This window comes from Erithacus rubecula, assembly GCF_903797595.1.
Source record: "Erithacus rubecula genome assembly, chromosome: 25".
Taxonomy (NCBI): Eukaryota; Metazoa; Chordata; class Aves; order Passeriformes; family Muscicapidae; genus Erithacus; species Erithacus rubecula.
Genome location: NC_136677.1, coordinates 279915 through 296328, shown reverse-complemented (window position 1 = coordinate 296328; position 16414 = coordinate 279915). Strand labels below are relative to the sequence as shown.

The following is a 16414-nucleotide window of genomic DNA, read 5'->3' as shown; positions in this document are numbered from 1 at the left end:
TGATCCCAGCAGCCGCGACTCATGGTGCTTGTGTGTGAGGAAACTGTTGTCCTGATAGGAGACATCCTGATGCAAACACAAGGCTGGGGAAAACCCACGTCCATCAGCTTAGTCCGGTGGAAGGTGTCCCTGTGGCAGGGGGTTGGAGCTGGACTGATCTTTAAGTCCCTTTCTAACTCAAACCATTCTGGGATTCTAAGAAAAGGATGAAAAGAAGCATCAGGAAAATCCCAAGTTTGTGCTGGCACTGGGCTCCCATCCTCCCCCACGTGCGTTCCCTCCGTGGGGTCCAGCTTGCAGATTCATCTTCCCTGGGAGATTAGCGACTAATCTCTCCTTCATCCGCCGTCTTTCTTATCTGTATCGGGAGCCAGACTGGAAATTACTGAGTCCTGCTGGTCCTGGGGTCCAGCTCTGGTGAGTATCAGGAGGATCTTTGTAGGGGGCTTCCAGAAGGAGGGGGCGAGGGAGCACAGATCACGCTCGACGTGGAAGCACAGACCAGGCAGGAGAAAGGGGATGTCTTCCAGCCCTTGCTGACCGTCCTGCTCCTAAGAGCAGACAGAGAGCATCATCTCAAGGGCAAGAGCAGGGAAATCCGCCGGGAAACCCCTCCTGCTGCTTCCCCCAGGCATTGGGGCACCTGCTTCTTCCGATTAAATCGTCTCAAGGTAATTGTGCCTGTCATTGAGACAGATTAACGGGTGACCTTCTGCCGCTGGAGGAGGATTGGCGGCCGCCGCCGAGCTCCCAGTCCTTCTTTTCCTCCCACCGGACACGGTGGCACAGCCCGGCAGAGGATTCCCGTCCACAGCCGGTGGGAAGATGCCCGGCGGTGGCCGGGCCACAGCGGGAGCCACAAGCCGAGAACGACGTCTGCCGGGCTGGCAGCCGCTCTGCCTGGACATGAGGTGGGTGTCTCCCGCGCCCAGGGGTCTGGGGAGCCGGGAGGTTGGTCCGGAGAGTGGCATCCTCCATCGTCGCGCTGAGGAGCGCTGGCCCCGCTGCTCTGCAGTGGCAGGGGATGCTCGGCGGAGGCAGAGCGCCAACACTCCCACCCCATCCCCATTCCTATCCCCTCAGGTCGCTGCGCTCCGGGTTGCGTTTCCAGGACCATGACCTCCCATCACGTCTCCCCATGGGCACCGGCTGGACTCAGCCTGTCCCGAGGAGCCCAGCTACGGGCTCTGCATCTCTCTCACAGGCTGTCCTTCCTCTGCACCTAGGGGCCACCCATTTCTGCTCGGAGCTTCTTAGAGAACCGCCGGCTACCTCCAGGGCCCGGAACAAGTGTAGAACAGTGCCTTAGGCACTCACCCGGAGCTCGCCGGGGCTGCTTCCCGCCGGAGACGAATGCCTCCTTCCGCGGCCTTGCAATGCCATTATGGCCCCTAATGGGCTTAGCCATCTGGAGCCAGCGCAGGCACCCGGCACGGCCCGGAACCGGGACCTGCGCTGCTGGGCAAGGGGGGGCTCCCCCAGACCCTGACCCTGGGGATGCGGAGAGGGGCCGGAGCCCCGAGCCGCTTTCCGTATCCGAAATAACTCCCGCTTTGTCTCCCCCATGGCAGGAGCTCGCTGCCAGCCCGGGGCTGAGCCCCCGCCCCGGCGCCGCCATGGTGCTCCCGTACGCCCGCGACAGCGGCGGCGCCGGCGGCTGGCTGGCCCCCGAGGAGCCCCGCGGCCGCAGCAACTCCATCCCGCCGGCGCAGACCCCCACGGCCAAGCACATGCTGGCCTACCTGCCCCGGCCGCCCACCGACACCAGCCGGTACGGCACCTTCCCCCAGAAGGTATGGCTCGCGCCGGGGCTCTGGGGCATCCTCGGCACGGGATGCCGCCGGCCGCTCGCGGGTGTTGTCGGAGGCGATTTCTCACCGACGGGCTCCTTTCCCCCTCCCCGCAGCCCGATCTCCCCGTCCCCGGGGTTCTGGTGAAGGACGGCGGGCAGCAAGCCGCCGCCACCGCTGCCAAGAGAGGCGCCCCGATGCCAAACTGCCCGTCCGCACCCCGTCACAGCGGCTTTGTCGCCGCCGAGCCGTCCGGGCCGCCGAGCCGCGGCAGCCTGAGCGCTCAGCAGCACCGCGGCCGGCCGTCCGGGTGCCCCCCGCCTGCCCCGCAGGAGGGTGCGCCCCGCTTGCACCCGCTGCACGCACTGAGCGTGGCCAACATCCCCAACTCATCTCGCGGCAAGACCTCCGCCCGCAGCTCCACCATCCCCACCCCGGAGGGGCTGCAGAGCCGGCGCTGCAAGCTGCTGGAGGAGGACAGCCCGATGGTTCAGGCCGGCAAGCGGCAGCGGCAGCGCTATGTGACAAAAGTGGGCAAGTGCCAGGTGAATCTGGGCAACATCCAGGACAAGAAGAGGTTCCTCTCAGACATCTTCACCACCATTGTAGACCTCAAGTACCGCTGGTTCCTCTTCGTCTTCATGATGTGCTACATCATCACCTGGGTGGTCTTTGGCTTCGTCTACTTCTTGGACGCCTGGGTGCGGGGTGACATCGGGCACCAGGGTGATCCCGAGTGGCAGGCGTGCATCGAGAACGTGGATGGCTTTGTGTCCGCCTTGCTCCTCTCCGTGGAAAGCCAGAGGACCATCGGCTACGGCACGCGGATGGTGACGGCCAACTGTGCCGAGGGCGTCATCCTGCTGATGGCACAGTCCATCGTCGGCTCCATGATCGATGCCATGATGGTGGGCTGCATGTTCGTGAAGATCTCCCGGCCCAAGAAGCGTGCCCAGACCCTCATCTTCAGCAAGAACTGCGTCATCTCCCGCCGGGACGAGAAGCTCTGCCTGATGTTTCGTGTGGGGGACCTGCGGGAAAGCCACATGGTGGATGCCAAGATCCGGGCAAAGCTGATCAAGTCCCGTCAGACGGCCGAGGGGGAGTTCATCCCCCTGGAGCAGTCGGAGCTGAACCTGGGCTATGACACAGGGGAGGACCGTCTATTCCTGGTGGAGCCCCAGATCATCTGCCACGTCATCAACCGTCACAGCCCTTTCTGGGACATGTCGGCCGAGTCACTGCGCCGGGAGCAGTTTGAAATCATCATCATCCTCGAGGGCATCGTGGAAGCCACAGGCAAGTGGTCTGGGGGGGGGTCAGGGTGGAGAGGGGTGGCTCCCCTGGGGTCCTGGAGATTCTGGGAAAACCTGGGCCCAGGAGTGACATCTGGGCAGATGAGATGCTCGGGATCAAAACCGTCTGCCGCGGGCCGTGGGTGATGCAGGGCTGGGAGCCCCTCGTTAGGCAGCAGGGGCTCCCTGTGGCACCCCCCGACAGCTCAGCCGTTGTCTTGCCGCAGGAATGACGTGCCAAGCCCGCACCTCCTACACGGAGGACGAGATCCTCTGGGGATACCGCTTCGAGCCCTGCATGTCCCTGGAGAAAGGCGCCTTCCAGGTGGACTACAGCCGCTTTGAGATGACCTTTGAGGTGCAGACGCCAGCGGCCAGCGCCAAGGAGCTGCACGAGCTGAAGGAGCTGGAGCAGCAGGAGCACTCCACGCTCAGCCTGTACTGGGACCACCTCCTGCAGCCCTGCGCGCTGCCGGGGCCCGGCGAGGACGCGCTGCTGGGGATGAGCGCCCCCGGCAGCGTGGCCGAGGGCGCCCGGGACGAGCCCCCCGAGCGGGAATTCCCTGCCTGAGCCGCTCCGGGGCCGTGCGCCGTGCCCCGCCCGCTGGAGCCCGCGGTGCCCCCGCCAACAGTGCCATAGCCCACCCTGCTCTCTGGGCTCTCTGTGCCCCCGCGCTCCCCCGGTGCAGCCACAGGACATTGTTTTTGTTAAGCTGTTCTTTTGTAACAAGGAAAGCGAGGCGTAACTAGTGGGCAAGTAAAGGCTGTTCGTGACAAAACCCCCCGACCATCAGCCACCTTTGTTCTGGGGAACCCTGGGGAAGCTGGGTGAAGAAAGGAGAGGCAGAGCCCAGAGCCTGCCGTGCCATGGGCTCAGTCCTGCGCCACCTCAGGGACCCTGACACAGCCCCACGGCCCCCAGCGCCCCAAACTGCCCCCCTCCCTGTCTGACATGGTGCCCCAGGCCTCCCCCAGCATGGAAATGTTGCACTGGGCTGGTGCTGCCAGAGTCTGGATATGGTGTAAAATTAAATTAATTATCATCACGAGAATGACATAACTGGAGTCACCTGCAGCACTTGGCAGGGCATTGCCTGGGCCTGAGCCAGGGGCCTGGATTGAAAAAAAAAATCAGTAAAATCCGTGTATGCAGGGTCTGGCTGGGCTGGGGACCCTCCCTGTAGTCCCCAGCCAGCTTTGTTTCAGGGGGTGTTTCATGGGTTGCAGAATAACCCTTTGTCCATCTTTGCTTTTTCTCTATCAACCTACCTTTCTATCTCCCCATAGAGTTTTGGGCAGAGTATTTTCTGACCTCCCCTGAAATCTATCCTACCTAGAAGGGTGAGAAGGGAGGGGTGGAGCAGCTGGGGATGCCCTGGAGCCGAGGGCAGCCCAGGACAGAAGGGATGGATATGGAGGTGTGATATAAACATATACAGCACTGTCCCTACACCACAACCCCCTGCAGCACAGCCCAAATCCCCTACAAACATGGAACTACCCACACAAGAAAAAGTTAGGAAAAAAAAAAAAAGCTGCAAATGAGTGTTTGTAGGTGCAAAGTTAATAAGGGTCAATATGCGCATCCATTTGATATAAAATCATGATTTGCCTATGAAGCACTTGATTTACATATCGTTAATATTCAAATGCAGGCCGCTGGGCAAATAACGAACACAAACTCAGTTATCACACAGACAGTTGCATTTCACAGCATGGGACACGCTTGGGTCCCACCGAGCCGGGCTGGATTCCTGTCCCTGTCCCTGTTCCATTCCCATTCCCTGTCCCTGTCCCTGTCCCTGCTCCTGTTCCATTCCCATTCCCATTCCCATTCCCATTCCCATTCCCATTCCCATTCCCTGTCCCTGTCCCTGTCCCTGTTCCATTCCCATTCCCATTCCCTGTCCCATTCCCATTCCCATTCCCGTTCCCATTCCCTGCTCCTGTTCCATTCCCATTCCCATTCCCATTCCCATTCCCTGTCCCTGTCCCATTCCCATTCCCGTTCCCGTTCCCATTCCCATTCCCTGTCCCTGTTCCATTCCCATTCCCATTCCCATTCCCATTCCCATTCCCTGTCCCTGTCCCATTCCCATTCCCTGCTCCTGTTCCATTCCCTGTCCCTGTTCCATTCCCATTCCCATTCCCTGTCCCTGTCCCTGCTCCTGTTGCATTCCCATTCCCATTCCCTGTCCCTGTCCCATTCCCATTCCCGTTCCCGTTCCCATTCCCATTCCCTGTCCCTGTCCCATTCCCATTCCCTGCTCCTGTTCCATTCCCTGTCCCTGTTCCATTCCCATTCCCATTCCCTGTCCCATTCCCATTCCCATTCCCATTCCCATTCCCATTCCCTGTCCCTGTTCCATTCCCATTCCCATTCCCATTCCCATTCCCATTCCCATTCCCATTCCCTGTCCCATTCCCATTCCCATTCCCATTCCCATTCCCATTCCCATTCCCTGTCCCTGTTCCATTCTCATTCCCATTCCCTGCTCCTGTTCCATTCCCTGTCCCTGTTCCATTCCCATTCCCATTCCCTGTCCCATTCCCATTCCCATTCCCATTCCCATTCCCATTCCCATTCCCATTCCCATTCCCATTCCCATTCCCTGTCCCTGTCCCTGTCCCTGTCCCTGTTCCATTCTCATTCCCATTCCCTGCTCCTGTTCCATTCCCATTCCCTGTCCCTGTCCCTGTCCCTGCCGCTGCCCCCGCAGGTGTCGTTTCTCCTCCCGGTCGCCAGGAGTCGCTGCCGCCGCTCCCAGCGTCACTCCCCAAGTTCCGCCTCCCGCCGCTCCACTTCCGTCGCGTCGCGGTGACATCAATTGTTGTGCGACGCGGTGACGCGCAGAGCTCCCCAGCGGTGGCCGAGGTGGGAGCACCGGGAGCGGGCGGGACCGGGTTGGCACCGGGCTCGCACCGGGTTGGAACCGGAGCCCCCGCTCCGAGCGGGACGAGCCCGCCGCGCCGGGGGGAGCAGGTCCGGGCCCTGACGGCCGCCCTCCCCGCAGCTTTGCCCCGGCTCACCCGTATGGCGCGGCCCTGAGGGGAAATGACCGACCAGGAGAACAACAACAGCATCTCCAGCAATCCCTTCGCCGCCCTCTTCGGCTCGGTCGCTGCCGCCAAGCACTTCGCCGCCGTCCAGAAGCAGCAGCAGCTGCGGCAGCTGACAGGTGGGAAGGTGGAGGCTGGCGCTGGGGCAGGGGCTGGCCCTGGGGGAGGGGGCGAGGCTGGCGCTGGGGCAGGGGCTGCCCCGAGACGCTGAAGGCTCTGTCGTGCAGGCGAGGAGACGTCCATCAGCCAGGATGACTCCGACAACAGTGTCTCCGAGAGCCTGGACGACTGCGATTACTCGGTGGCCGAGATCAGCCGCTCGTTCCGCTCCCAGCGAGAGCTCTGCGAGCAGCTCAACATCAACCACATGATCCAGAGGATCTTCCTCATCACCTTGGACAACAGTGAGCCCGGGAAGCGCCGGGTTCGGCGGGGGGTGCGGTGCAGGCTGGGGCAGCTCTCGTATCGGGTTTGTCTGACGCTGGGGGGACAGTGCCAGGTGCAGCAGCGGGGCTGTCCCAGGGGATGCGCTGTCCCCATCCGTGCGGGTGGGTCACGCCCTCTGCCCTTCCCAGGTGACCCCAGCATGAAGAGTGGGAATGGGATCCCGGCACGCTGTGTGTACCTGGAGGAAATGGCCGCAGACCTGGATGACCAGGACTGGCTGGACATGGACAATGTGGAGCAGGTAGGGTCGCCTGCCTGGGGCCATCTGCAGACTTTGGCCACCAGCTGGAGTTTGTTTCCTTGGAATGTACATACGATGTATCCCAAATCCTTTTCCAAAACCTGGCACGAAGCTGCCACTCGTTTTGCTGAAAAAGACTATGAGATTTTTGGGAAAGGAGACTGAGAAAAGTGCAGAATTTGGGGAATCCAGCTCTTCCTTGTGGAGGCTGCAGGAGTTTGCTGCCCTGCAGGTCTGTGTGGGTGGGAAAAGGAAGAAAAAGCAGAGAGCTCAGCCAACAATGTCCAAACACACGCTCGTCTTCATTTTCAGCTGTATCCGTTGTTACTGCTGAGGATTTCAGTGGAAATGGTTTCTGCTGGGGGTACTGTTATTCCATGAGGGACTGGAGGATTTGCTTAGGCCAGGAGGAGCTGAGGATTCTGACTCCAGCACTCCGTTCCTTAATGAGGCATAGAGAGAGCTCTTCCCAGCAGGAGTCAGCTGGCCTGTGCGGTGTGGAGCTCCCTCCTCTGGAGGGCTCAGCTCTGGGCTGAGGCTGTGTCACTGTATCCCAGGCCCTGTTCACCCGCCTGCTGCTGCCGGAGCCCGGGAGCCACTTGATCCACATGACGTGTGCTGGCACCCAGAACCTGTCGGCTGAGCGTGACGCTGGGGAGAGGCAGATCCTGCGCTACCTCTACGCCTGCTTCCGCAGGGCACGAGAGGAGGTGGGCACGGGCAGCTCTGTCACCAGCTCTGCAGTGACCCAGCTGAAGCTGGAGTGACCGGGCCCCAACGCTGCCCTGTTCTTGCTCAGATAACCAAGGTCCCAGAGAATCTTCTGCCCTTCGCCGTGCGCTGCCGCAACCTGACGGTGTCCAACACTCGCACGGTCCTCCTCACCCCGGAGATCTACGTCAACCAGAACGTGTACGAGCAGCTGGTGGACCTGCTGCTGGAGACGCTGCGAGGGGCGCGTGAGTGCGGCCGGGCTGTGCCGCTGCCTCGGCGCTGCAGGGCTGCCCTGGGCGCCCTGCTGCTGGCTGCAGCTTTGGCTCCCCTTCTGCCTGAAGAGGGGGTTGTGTTTGGGTCACTTGGGCTGTTGGAGGTGTGAGTAACAGCTTGTGTCTCCTGCCAGAGTTTGAAGACATGACCGAGTTCCTTGAGGATGTCATAGAAGCCTTAACGGTTGACGAGGAGGTGCGGACGTTTGGGGAGGTCATGGTTCCCGTGTTTGACATTCTGTTGGGGAGAATCAAAGACCTGGACCTCTGCCAGATCCTGCTGTACACATACCTCGATGTGCTCCTCTACTTCACGAAGCAGAAAGACATAGCAAAGGTGGGTATCTTGGTTTAGGCAGGAGCTTTTTGTAGGAGCACATTTACAAGACCTGGTCTGTAAAGGCCAGACCAGCAGTGCAGTGTAACAACACCCAGTGTTTGTAGTCATACCCCTCCCTTCCTTTCTTGTAGCCTGTCACAAACCCATCAGTTTGTTGGAGGTTTTTACTAGGATTTTGGACAACAGTCAGCATGTCCTGGTACATTTCCCAGGTTTTTGCAGGCTATATCCAGCCCAAGGATCCCAGCAATGGACAGATGTACCAGAAGACATTGCTTGGTGCTGTTTTAAATATCTCCTGCTTGTTGAAGACCCCTGGCGTGGTGGAGAACCATGGCTACTTTCTGAATCCATCCCGGTCCAGCCCACAGGAGATTAAAGTGCAGGAGTCCAACATCCATCAGGTGGGAGAAGCAGGGCAGTTCTGCTTCCTGTAGTGTTCGTGGCCCCTCATTGCCTAAGGGTTCAGAACATGGTACCAGGGCTTGAGTTCCACCACTGGTTCAGGAATAGCTTGCCTTGCAACCAGGCACAGCCCAAAACTGCTTTGAATTCTCCAGCTGGATAATTTTTCTGCCAGCTTCCACAGTTTTGTCGGCTGCCTTGGGTGTTTGTAACCCAAATCTTTGTGTCTTACCAAAGTTGCCTGGGCTTTTGGAAAAAGGGTAAGAGGTACTGGTGAAACAGACATCAGTAACTTTAAGTGCTGTCTGTACATGATCTGCCTCAGGTGTTGCAATCACCAGGGAGTAGTTTTCAATACCTGTCCTATAATTAAAACACTAATTGATTCCCAGTTGAGAAAGTGACAGACTGCATTTTCTGTCATTGTTCAAGTAAATTTCTTCCTCAGAAGAATACCACTAGGAATGTTCCAGTAGGACAGGAGTGAAACATGAGGATGTGGGATATAAATACAGGAGTGAACTGAGATGCCGAGGTCATCCCTGAGAGGAGCTTTCCCACTCAGGGGTTCTTTCAGGCTGTCAAAAATAGGCAAAGAATTTTGGATTTACTCCATATGAGAACAAATTGTCTCAGCTATGCTTTTGAGGATGTCCCTAATTGTTATTTGCTGCCAGCCCCAGGATCTGACCTGCTTATAACACGTGTGTATGATGGGTGATTCACGGGGTGTCCTGAGGAGCAGGATATGGTCTGGAGCTGGAAAGGGTCTAATAATTGTGGTATCAGATGCAAATGAGTCCCCCCAAGGACTCATTCAACTGTGTTCTGTTTCCTGTAACAGTTCATGGCCCAGTTCCATGAGAAGATCTACCAGATGCTGAAGAACCTGTTGCAGTTGTCACCAGAGACGAAGCACAGGATTCTCTCCTGGTTGGGAAACTGCCTCCATGCAAATGCAGGCCGCACCAAAATTTGGGCTAACCAGATGCCAGAGATTTTCTTCCAGATGTACGCCTCAGATGCCTTTTTCCTCAACCTGGGGGCTGCCCTCCTGAAGCTGTGCCAGCCCTTCTGCAAACCCAGATCTCCAAAGCTGCTGACTTTTAACCCTACCTACTGTGCCCTGAAGGAGCTGAACGAAGAGGAGAGGAGGAGCAAGAACGTACACATGAAAGGTACTCCTAAACACTGGGGACTAAAGGAATGGGAAGAGGGATCTCCTCAGGTCCCCACTTTATTCAGTAGCACCCTCTCAGCGGGTGCCATTAGGGTTAGGGGAGAATTAGAACTGTGACTAGGGAGGAACAAGAGGAGAGCTGAATACAAATAAAATGCTGCCAGCATCACCAGAAGCCCATTTGTGTCCTCAGGAGGGACCGTCTCAAGCCCTCTTCCTACCAGCACTGCTGGGTAGGACCTGGTGCAGAGATGCTTTTCCTTACAGGTTTGGAAAAAGAAACATGTTTGATCCCTGCTCTGAGTGAGCAAGAGCCACAGTTTGCGAACAGCTACAACCTGGTGACGGAAAACCTGGTGCTCACGCAGTACACCCTGCACTTGGGGTTTCACAGGTACTTCCTTTCAGTTCCCCTGGGGCTGTTTTCTTCCCATGTGCAGCCCATGGACATTTCAGTAAATACTCTGAGCACAGAGTGGCCAGCTGAGCTGCTGCTTGAACTGCAGCCTGACTGACTGCAGGAAGAAATTTTGCTCACGTTTTCGCTAATCAGGATACACTCAGGCTTTCTCAAATCCCCTTGGTCTTTCTGCAAGTGTTTTCTCCTAATAAAGGAGTCTTACATGCTCCATGTTATTTATAGACACCAATAGCCAAGTGCTGAGTATTTGTAGGTTGTTCCATTGCCCCCTCTCCTTGGGGCAGGAGCCACTGGCACCTCCCTTCACTAGTAGAGAGCATCCAGGTGGCAGAGCACCTGCCCACTGGGAGTGACCTAAATGCCCTGATAGCTGGGCTATATGTGAAACAGCAATGTGAGGCAGCTGTCAGCTTCTAGGAGAGGATTTTTCTGGACACCAGAACACTGTTTTGCACGGCTTCCCTCTGCAAATCGTTGCTTAGATACTGTGAGGTCATGGCTGATCCAAGCAGAGTCCCCTTCTGGTTTATTCTCTAAATATAGACATTGACAAAAAAGTTATTATGCAAGTGGCTTGTTGCTGGGAGACTGAAGTGTTACCTTGCAGGCATCTCTGGGACATGTTGGATCCCTGAGCTCAGTGACCCAAGGGAGCTGGGTGCTGCAGAGGACTGTGCCATGTCCCCAGGTTACTCTGCAGGTGCCATGGTCCTTCAGAGGGTATCGTACCCTCCCAGGTGCTGCCAAGCCTTTCCCCAGGGCATCCCATTGCCAGAGCCCCAGACAGGATATCCACAGGAAATTATCTGAATCCACCAGCAAAGAAGAGTCTCCTACCAGCTTCTGCATTGGTGGGGCAGGATGTCTGTCTGTCTGTCTCCTCAGCCCCTCGTTGCCTCCTTTCCTGAGCAGGTTGCATGACCAGATGGTAAAGATAAACCAAAGCCTTCACCGCCTGCAAGTGGCGTGGCGAGAAGCTCAGCAGAGCTCCAGCCCCGCCGCTGACAGCCTCAGGGAGCAGTTTGAGCGCCTCATGACCATCTATCTCTCCACCAAGACGGCGATGACGGAGCCGCAGATGCTGCAGAACTGCCTGAACCTGCAGGTGTCCATGGCAGTGCTGCTGGTGCAGCTGGCTGTGGGGAACGGCGGGCCGGAGCCGCTGGAGCTGCGCTTCCCCCTGCCCGCGGTGCCGCACAGCGCGCTGGCCTGCGTGCCAGGTGAGCCCACGCCAGCACCTGCAGGAGCACTGCCAGAGCTGCCTCAGCAAGTGCTCTCCTGTCCGGGGCAGGACATGGTGCTGCCACTGGCATTATGCAGAACAGGCTCTCTGAAGAGGATCACTCTTAGAAAATTTGGGGCTGTTTGAGGGGCCATCCCTAGGGTAGTGAAGATGCCGACCTTTTAGAAGTCCTACTCATTGGCAAGTGGCAAATTCTACATTGATTTAGAATTTTCTCTATGTGTAAACTCTTTCTTCTGGGACCTGCTTCAGGATTCTTCCTGTGAGGGTTGTGTAAGAGTGTGTCATTGCAGACAGATGGTGGATTCACCTCATGAGTGACCTGACTTCAGGGAGGGAAGAGGGGAAGTGAATCCTGGGTGTTACTCATGCCGTCAGGCTGGGCAGCCTTCTCCATGGCAGGTTCAAATACAGCTTGTTAATTACCAATACTTAATCAGCATCAGGGTGGTGAGGGGAGAGTGGGTGGGAGGCTGGAAAAAGGCTAGGTGAGCTGCCTGGGGAGGAGCTCAGCTACAATCTCTGTTTGCAGAGTTCTTTGCCGATAATTTGGGCGACTTCTTCATTTTCCTGCGGCGTTTTGCTGATGACATCTTGGAGACTTCTGCTGATTCTCTGGAGCACATCCTTCACTTCATTACTGTTTTCATGGGTGATGTGGAGAGGTAGGTGCAGCCCTGGTTACTTGTTGCAGAACCAAGCAAGTAGAAATTGCAGAGCTGTCTTGAGGCTTGGTCTGTGCAGCTGTGAGCAGGTTGATCTTCTTGGAACAGCTGAAATCTGCCTGCAGGAGGCACAAAGGGAATAAAGGCCTGCTGGGAGGCCACAGGCTTCATGCAAGGTTCAAATGGGATTTGGTGCTTAAATAAGTGTGTTTGGTTGTATGATGCAGAAACCTCATCAGCTGCAGCCATTTTGTACTTGTTAAAGGAAGCTCCTGGCATTGATCTTTTTGGAGTGTCTCAGTGAAATACACTGAACAGAACTTAGTATTACCAATCTTCCTGATAAGACATCACCCTGCTTTCTTCATTTCTGCTGTTTGTGCATTTACACTCATGTAAAGGCAGTGAGCTCCTTTGCAGCAGCAGCAGCAGATGGAGATTTCCTGTGGTAGGCAGCTGTCATTGTTCCTGCTGTCTCCAGGAGATGGAGGCTGTAGTTATTCCTGACAGTCTGCTACAGCATCATCTGGGGCAGGTGGCTTGGCTTCTGCCCCACAGGTGCAGCAGAGGTATTCTCTGACCTCAGTGCTTGGGGCTGGACTGTAGATGCAGCAGGCAAAGCACTTGGATTTGCAGGAAGCAGTAGGAAAAGAGCTGAGACAGCTGGTGGGGTTTGCTTGGGAGCTCCAGCTGACAAGCAGGCATTGGGCTGCAAGTGGGAGAGCTGCTGTGGAGGGGTGATAGCAGCAGCTTGGCTGGCCCCACACCCTTTGGCCTCTGCCTGAGATTCCACTGTGGCATGGATCCATGCAAGTTAGTGCTGACCCAGGGCTGGCTTTACAGATGGTCTGCAGCAGTCAGGCACTCAAGCATGAATGAGCACAGCTCCTGGAGTGATTCCTGAACAGCTCCAATCTGCACCATGGCCATGCCAACCTGGATTTGCTTAGTTCTCTCTGTTGCAGGATGAAAAACCCTCACCTGCGAGCCAAGCTGGCGGAAGTGTTGGAAGCTGTGATGCCCCACTTGGACCAGGCTCAGAGCCCCCTTGTCTCGAGTGTGTTTCATCGCAAGCGAGTGTTCTGCTCTTACCAACACGCTGGCCACCTGGCCGAGGCGCTCATCAAAGTCTTTGTGGATATCGAGTTCACGGGTAAGCGCACAGCTGCAACAGCTGTTCCCTGTGCAGCACCTGTGGGGGACTGTCCATTTGAAAGGTTCTTTGGCTTGTGCCCAGGTGACCCACACCAGTTTGAACAGAAGTTCAACTACCGCCGTCCCATGTATCCCATCCTGAGGTACATGTGGGACACCGATTCCTACCGGGACAGTATAAAGGTGAGGCCAGGGCTGCGTGTCTGAGTGTGCCATGTGAGTGTGCAGCCCACATGGGGGGTCATGTGGGTCCATGTCTGCCGTGGGGGCTGTTCTGCAGAATTCGCTGTTATCCCTTTCCTTGCAGGCTCTGGCTGATTATGCCTCTGAGAACCTGGAGGCAATGAATCCCCCTCTCTTCTTGCGCTTCCTAAACCTGCTCATGAACGATGCCATTTTCTTGTTGGATGAAGCCATACAGGTAGGGCTGAGCTTGCGTTCCATCAGCATCACGTAAACAGGTTCTTCCTTCCTTAGTGCAATACTGATCTCCAGAACGGGGCCAGCTTGCCTGGCCCTGCCTGGTGAGTCTCTGCAGTAGGTACTATGCACAGAGCAATCCCAAGATGGTGTGGTCAGTGCCCTCATAGAAGGGCCAAAGGCAGGAGGAAGGGTCTGGGGGGTCTGTGGGTTACTCTTCCTTCCTTTAGATTTGGGAGGCAGCTCAGAACCATGGGCAAAAGGGCTTTTTCAGATCCAACAGGAAGCATGCCGGGAAATCTGCCTGTTGCTAATCTGGATACACTCAGGCTTTAAACAGTCACTGTGGGTTTTGATTCTCAAATCCCCCTGGTCTTTCTGCAAGTATTTTATCCTAATAAAGGCCTTTTGTCTCCAGGCAGTTCTCTTTTGAGATTAGAAGGGAATTCCAGGTGCCCTTATGTCCCTGGTGTGTGTTGAATGTCTCTCCACTCCTTTCAGAGCTGCTGTTGCTGCTAGAAAGGGCTATTTTGGGGAGCTATTACCTGCCAGAGAACTGATTGCTGGAAGGCCAGCAGATAAGATGGGTGATATGGATGTTGCCTGATTAGTTTTGAGCATTTCTGGACCTCCTTGGTGTCGCCACCCACCCAAACACTCCACGTGTTCTGTCTTGCAGTACCTGAGCAAGATCAAAGTTCAGCAGATTGAGAAGGACCGGGGCGAGTGGGACAGCCTGTCCCCGGAGGCTCGGCGCGAGAAGGAGTCCAGCCTGCAGATGTTTGGTCAGCTGGCACGTTTCCACAACATCATGTCCAATGAAACCATTGGCACTCTGGCTTTCCTGACTTCAGGTAGGGAAAATGGCCAAGAGAAGAGCCCTGCCAGGGAGTGAGCTGGCAGGAACTTGGTTTCAGTGTGGTCAAATCGGGATGAAGTTGCTGTGAATCTGCAAACTCTTGTTTTCCTTTCCAGAAATCAAGTCCCTCTTTGTGCATCCTTTCCTGGCTGAGCGCATCATCTCCATGCTCAACTACTTCCTGCAACACCTGGTTGGGCCTAAAATGGGAGCTTTGAAGGTGAAGGATTTCAGTGAGTTCGACTTCAAGCCACAGCAGCTCGTGTCTGACATCTGCACCATCTACCTAAACCTTGGGTAGGTGACGAGGGGAGTGTGCCTGTCAGTGGCAGGAGCTGTACAGGAGCAGTCTTGGTGATACTGGGGAAGAAGTGCTTAGTTACACTCGAGCTTTTCTTTAGCTTTGACTTCTTTGCTATGGGAATGTGGCTGCTGTGGGGACTATTTTGCAGCCCTTATAAATGGGTATTCTTAAACCTTCCTCTACGTAACCTGTGGTGCAGGGATGAAGAAAACTTCTGTGCCACAGTCCCCAAGGACGGCCGCTCCTACTCACCGACGCTCTTTGCCCAGACCGTGCGGGTTCTGAAGAAGATTAACAAGCCTGGCAACATGATCGTGTCATTTAGTAACCTGGCTGAGAGGATCAAGGTGAGCACTGGAGGGAATTTAACATACAGAAAAAGATGAGCTGGTTCCCTGTGTCCTTTTCCCTCTGTATATTGCTGCATCTTTGCTGTGGAGCTGGATTTCTGGGAGTGGAGCTTTGTCCAAGGTCCAGGTGGGGCAGCTGGGAGGGTTCCCTGCCTGCATGGACCTGTGAATGCTCCCTGTTTTTTAAAGAACAAGGAGGCCAAATCCCTCAAAGCCACATGTGCTCCCTAGTCTCTTGCAGACCGGCAGCAGCAGGAAGAGGAGACATATGCAGATGCCTGTGATGAATTCCTGGATCCAATCATGAGCACTCTGATGTCAGACCCTGTGATCCTGCCCTCCTCCCGTGTCACCGTGGACCGATCAACTATAGCCCGACACCTCCTCAGGTGTGTAGCACAGCCCTCATGCCTCCATACTTCTGAGGATCTATTTCACATATCCAGTGACTTCCTGGCTTCCCTGTTTTTGGGGGTTTTTTATCTCTTGCACCAGGAGTATCCAAGTAATCTCCTTGATGTTTTATTTTTCAGTGATCAGACAGATCCTTTCAATCGGAGTCCCCTCACTATGGACCAGATCAGACCAAATACAGAGCTAAAAGAGAAGATCCAGCGATGGCTTGCAGAGAGGAAAAAGCAGAAAGAGGAGGAGCTGGAGGACACACTGAACTAAAAAATAGGATCTCATCTCGAAACCTCCTGACCTCCTGTCCCGGGCGAGATCACAGCCATTCAGGGATAATGGCTGGAGCTGCCACTCTAATGATGGCCACATTTAGTGCATTGCCACCACCTTTGGAGTCTCTCCTTAGACCTTCCCTGCCAGCCCTTGTTATCTCTTTTCCTTTCAAGACTCTCTCTTTAATACTGACTTTCCACTGCACTACAGCTTTGAGCTTCAGCCTCGGGAGAAGAATCCAGCCTCCTCAAGATGTGGTGCCCTGGCTCTCAATTACCTGCTCCTCGTGTTGGCCACGTCCTTTTACAGCAACACCAAAAGCCTCCCTCTGTTCTGTGTTTAAACTGCAACCATCTTTCACTTGGTGAAAGCAATGCCTCCAGCCACTCCCAGAGTGGGATGGGGGGATCAGCAGGAGGGGGACGTTTTTCCAACTTGTATGTGCCAGGATTGTAGCAAGGTTTACTTCCCTAATGAGTGTTGGGAATGGCGGGCGTTGGAAATTAAACATAGAGATAATCTTACAGCTGGTGGTGGAGGTGTGGCAGTGCCGGGAGCTGTAGAAAATCCTC

At 55.9% G+C, this 16414-nt stretch overlaps 2 protein-coding genes across 7 annotated transcripts; both read left to right on the top strand.

The window, feature by feature from the left end:
• The first annotated feature begins 11 nt into the window (after nucleotides 1–11).
• On the top strand, nucleotides 12–3859 carry LOC306812279 (G protein-activated inward rectifier potassium channel 4-like). Of its 6 annotated transcripts, none has more exons than XM_079326758.1 (4): nucleotides 12–911; nucleotides 1572–1793; nucleotides 1907–3089; nucleotides 3313–3859. In XM_079326758.1, the coding sequence occupies exons 2-4, from the start codon at nucleotides 1617–1619 to the stop codon at nucleotides 3654–3656; spliced, it is 1704 nt and encodes a 567-aa protein (XP_079182884.1). In that variant the 5' UTR covers nucleotides 12–911; nucleotides 1572–1616; the 3' UTR covers nucleotides 3657–3859. The 6 variants fall into 6 exon arrangements, with proteins under 6 accessions (XP_079182884.1, XP_079182881.1, XP_079182882.1 ...); XM_079326755.1 differs by having other exon boundaries at nucleotides 12–417; nucleotides 697–1793; nucleotides 3313–3730; XM_079326756.1 differs by having other exon boundaries at nucleotides 1227–1793; nucleotides 3313–3730.
• A 2035-nt stretch (nucleotides 3860–5894) lies between these two features.
• On the top strand, nucleotides 5895–16366 carry UBE4A (ubiquitination factor E4A). Its single transcript, XM_079326744.1, has 20 exons — nucleotides 5895–5960; nucleotides 6100–6264; nucleotides 6373–6549; nucleotides 6721–6833; nucleotides 7391–7543; nucleotides 7633–7792; nucleotides 7954–8156; nucleotides 8372–8563; nucleotides 9409–9742; nucleotides 10012–10138; nucleotides 11078–11385; nucleotides 11941–12073; nucleotides 13039–13226; nucleotides 13311–13411; nucleotides 13536–13649; nucleotides 14328–14502; nucleotides 14624–14804; nucleotides 15011–15158; nucleotides 15393–15550; nucleotides 15695–16366. Exons 2-20 carry the CDS (start codon nucleotides 6141–6143, stop codon nucleotides 15834–15836), a joined length of 3231 nt encoding a protein of 1076 aa, XP_079182870.1. The 5' UTR covers nucleotides 5895–5960; nucleotides 6100–6140; the 3' UTR covers nucleotides 15837–16366.
• The last annotated feature ends 48 nt before the right edge of the window (nucleotides 16367–16414 follow it).

Coding starts and splice junctions, on each gene's coding strand:
- LOC306812279 (XM_079326755.1), top strand. CDS start 1,377: ATGCCATTATGGCCCCTAATGGGCTTAGCCATCTGGAGCCAGCGCAGG. Junction 1,794..1,906: donor ACGGCACCTTCCCCCAGAAG/GTATGGCTCGCG, acceptor CCCTCCCCGCAG/CCCGATCTCCCCGTCCCCGG. Junction 3,090..3,312: donor GGGCATCGTGGAAGCCACAG/GCAAGTGGTCTG, acceptor GTCTTGCCGCAG/GAATGACGTGCCAAGCCCGC.
- UBE4A (XM_079326744.1), top strand. CDS start 6,141: ATGACCGACCAGGAGAACAACAACAGCATCTCCAGCAATCCCTTCGCC. Junction 7,544..7,632: donor TCCGCAGGGCACGAGAGGAG/GTGGGCACGGGC, acceptor GTTCTTGCTCAG/ATAACCAAGGTCCCAGAGAA. Junction 14,805..15,010: donor ACCATCTACCTAAACCTTGG/GTAGGTGACGAG, acceptor CCTGTGGTGCAG/GGATGAAGAAAACTTCTGTG.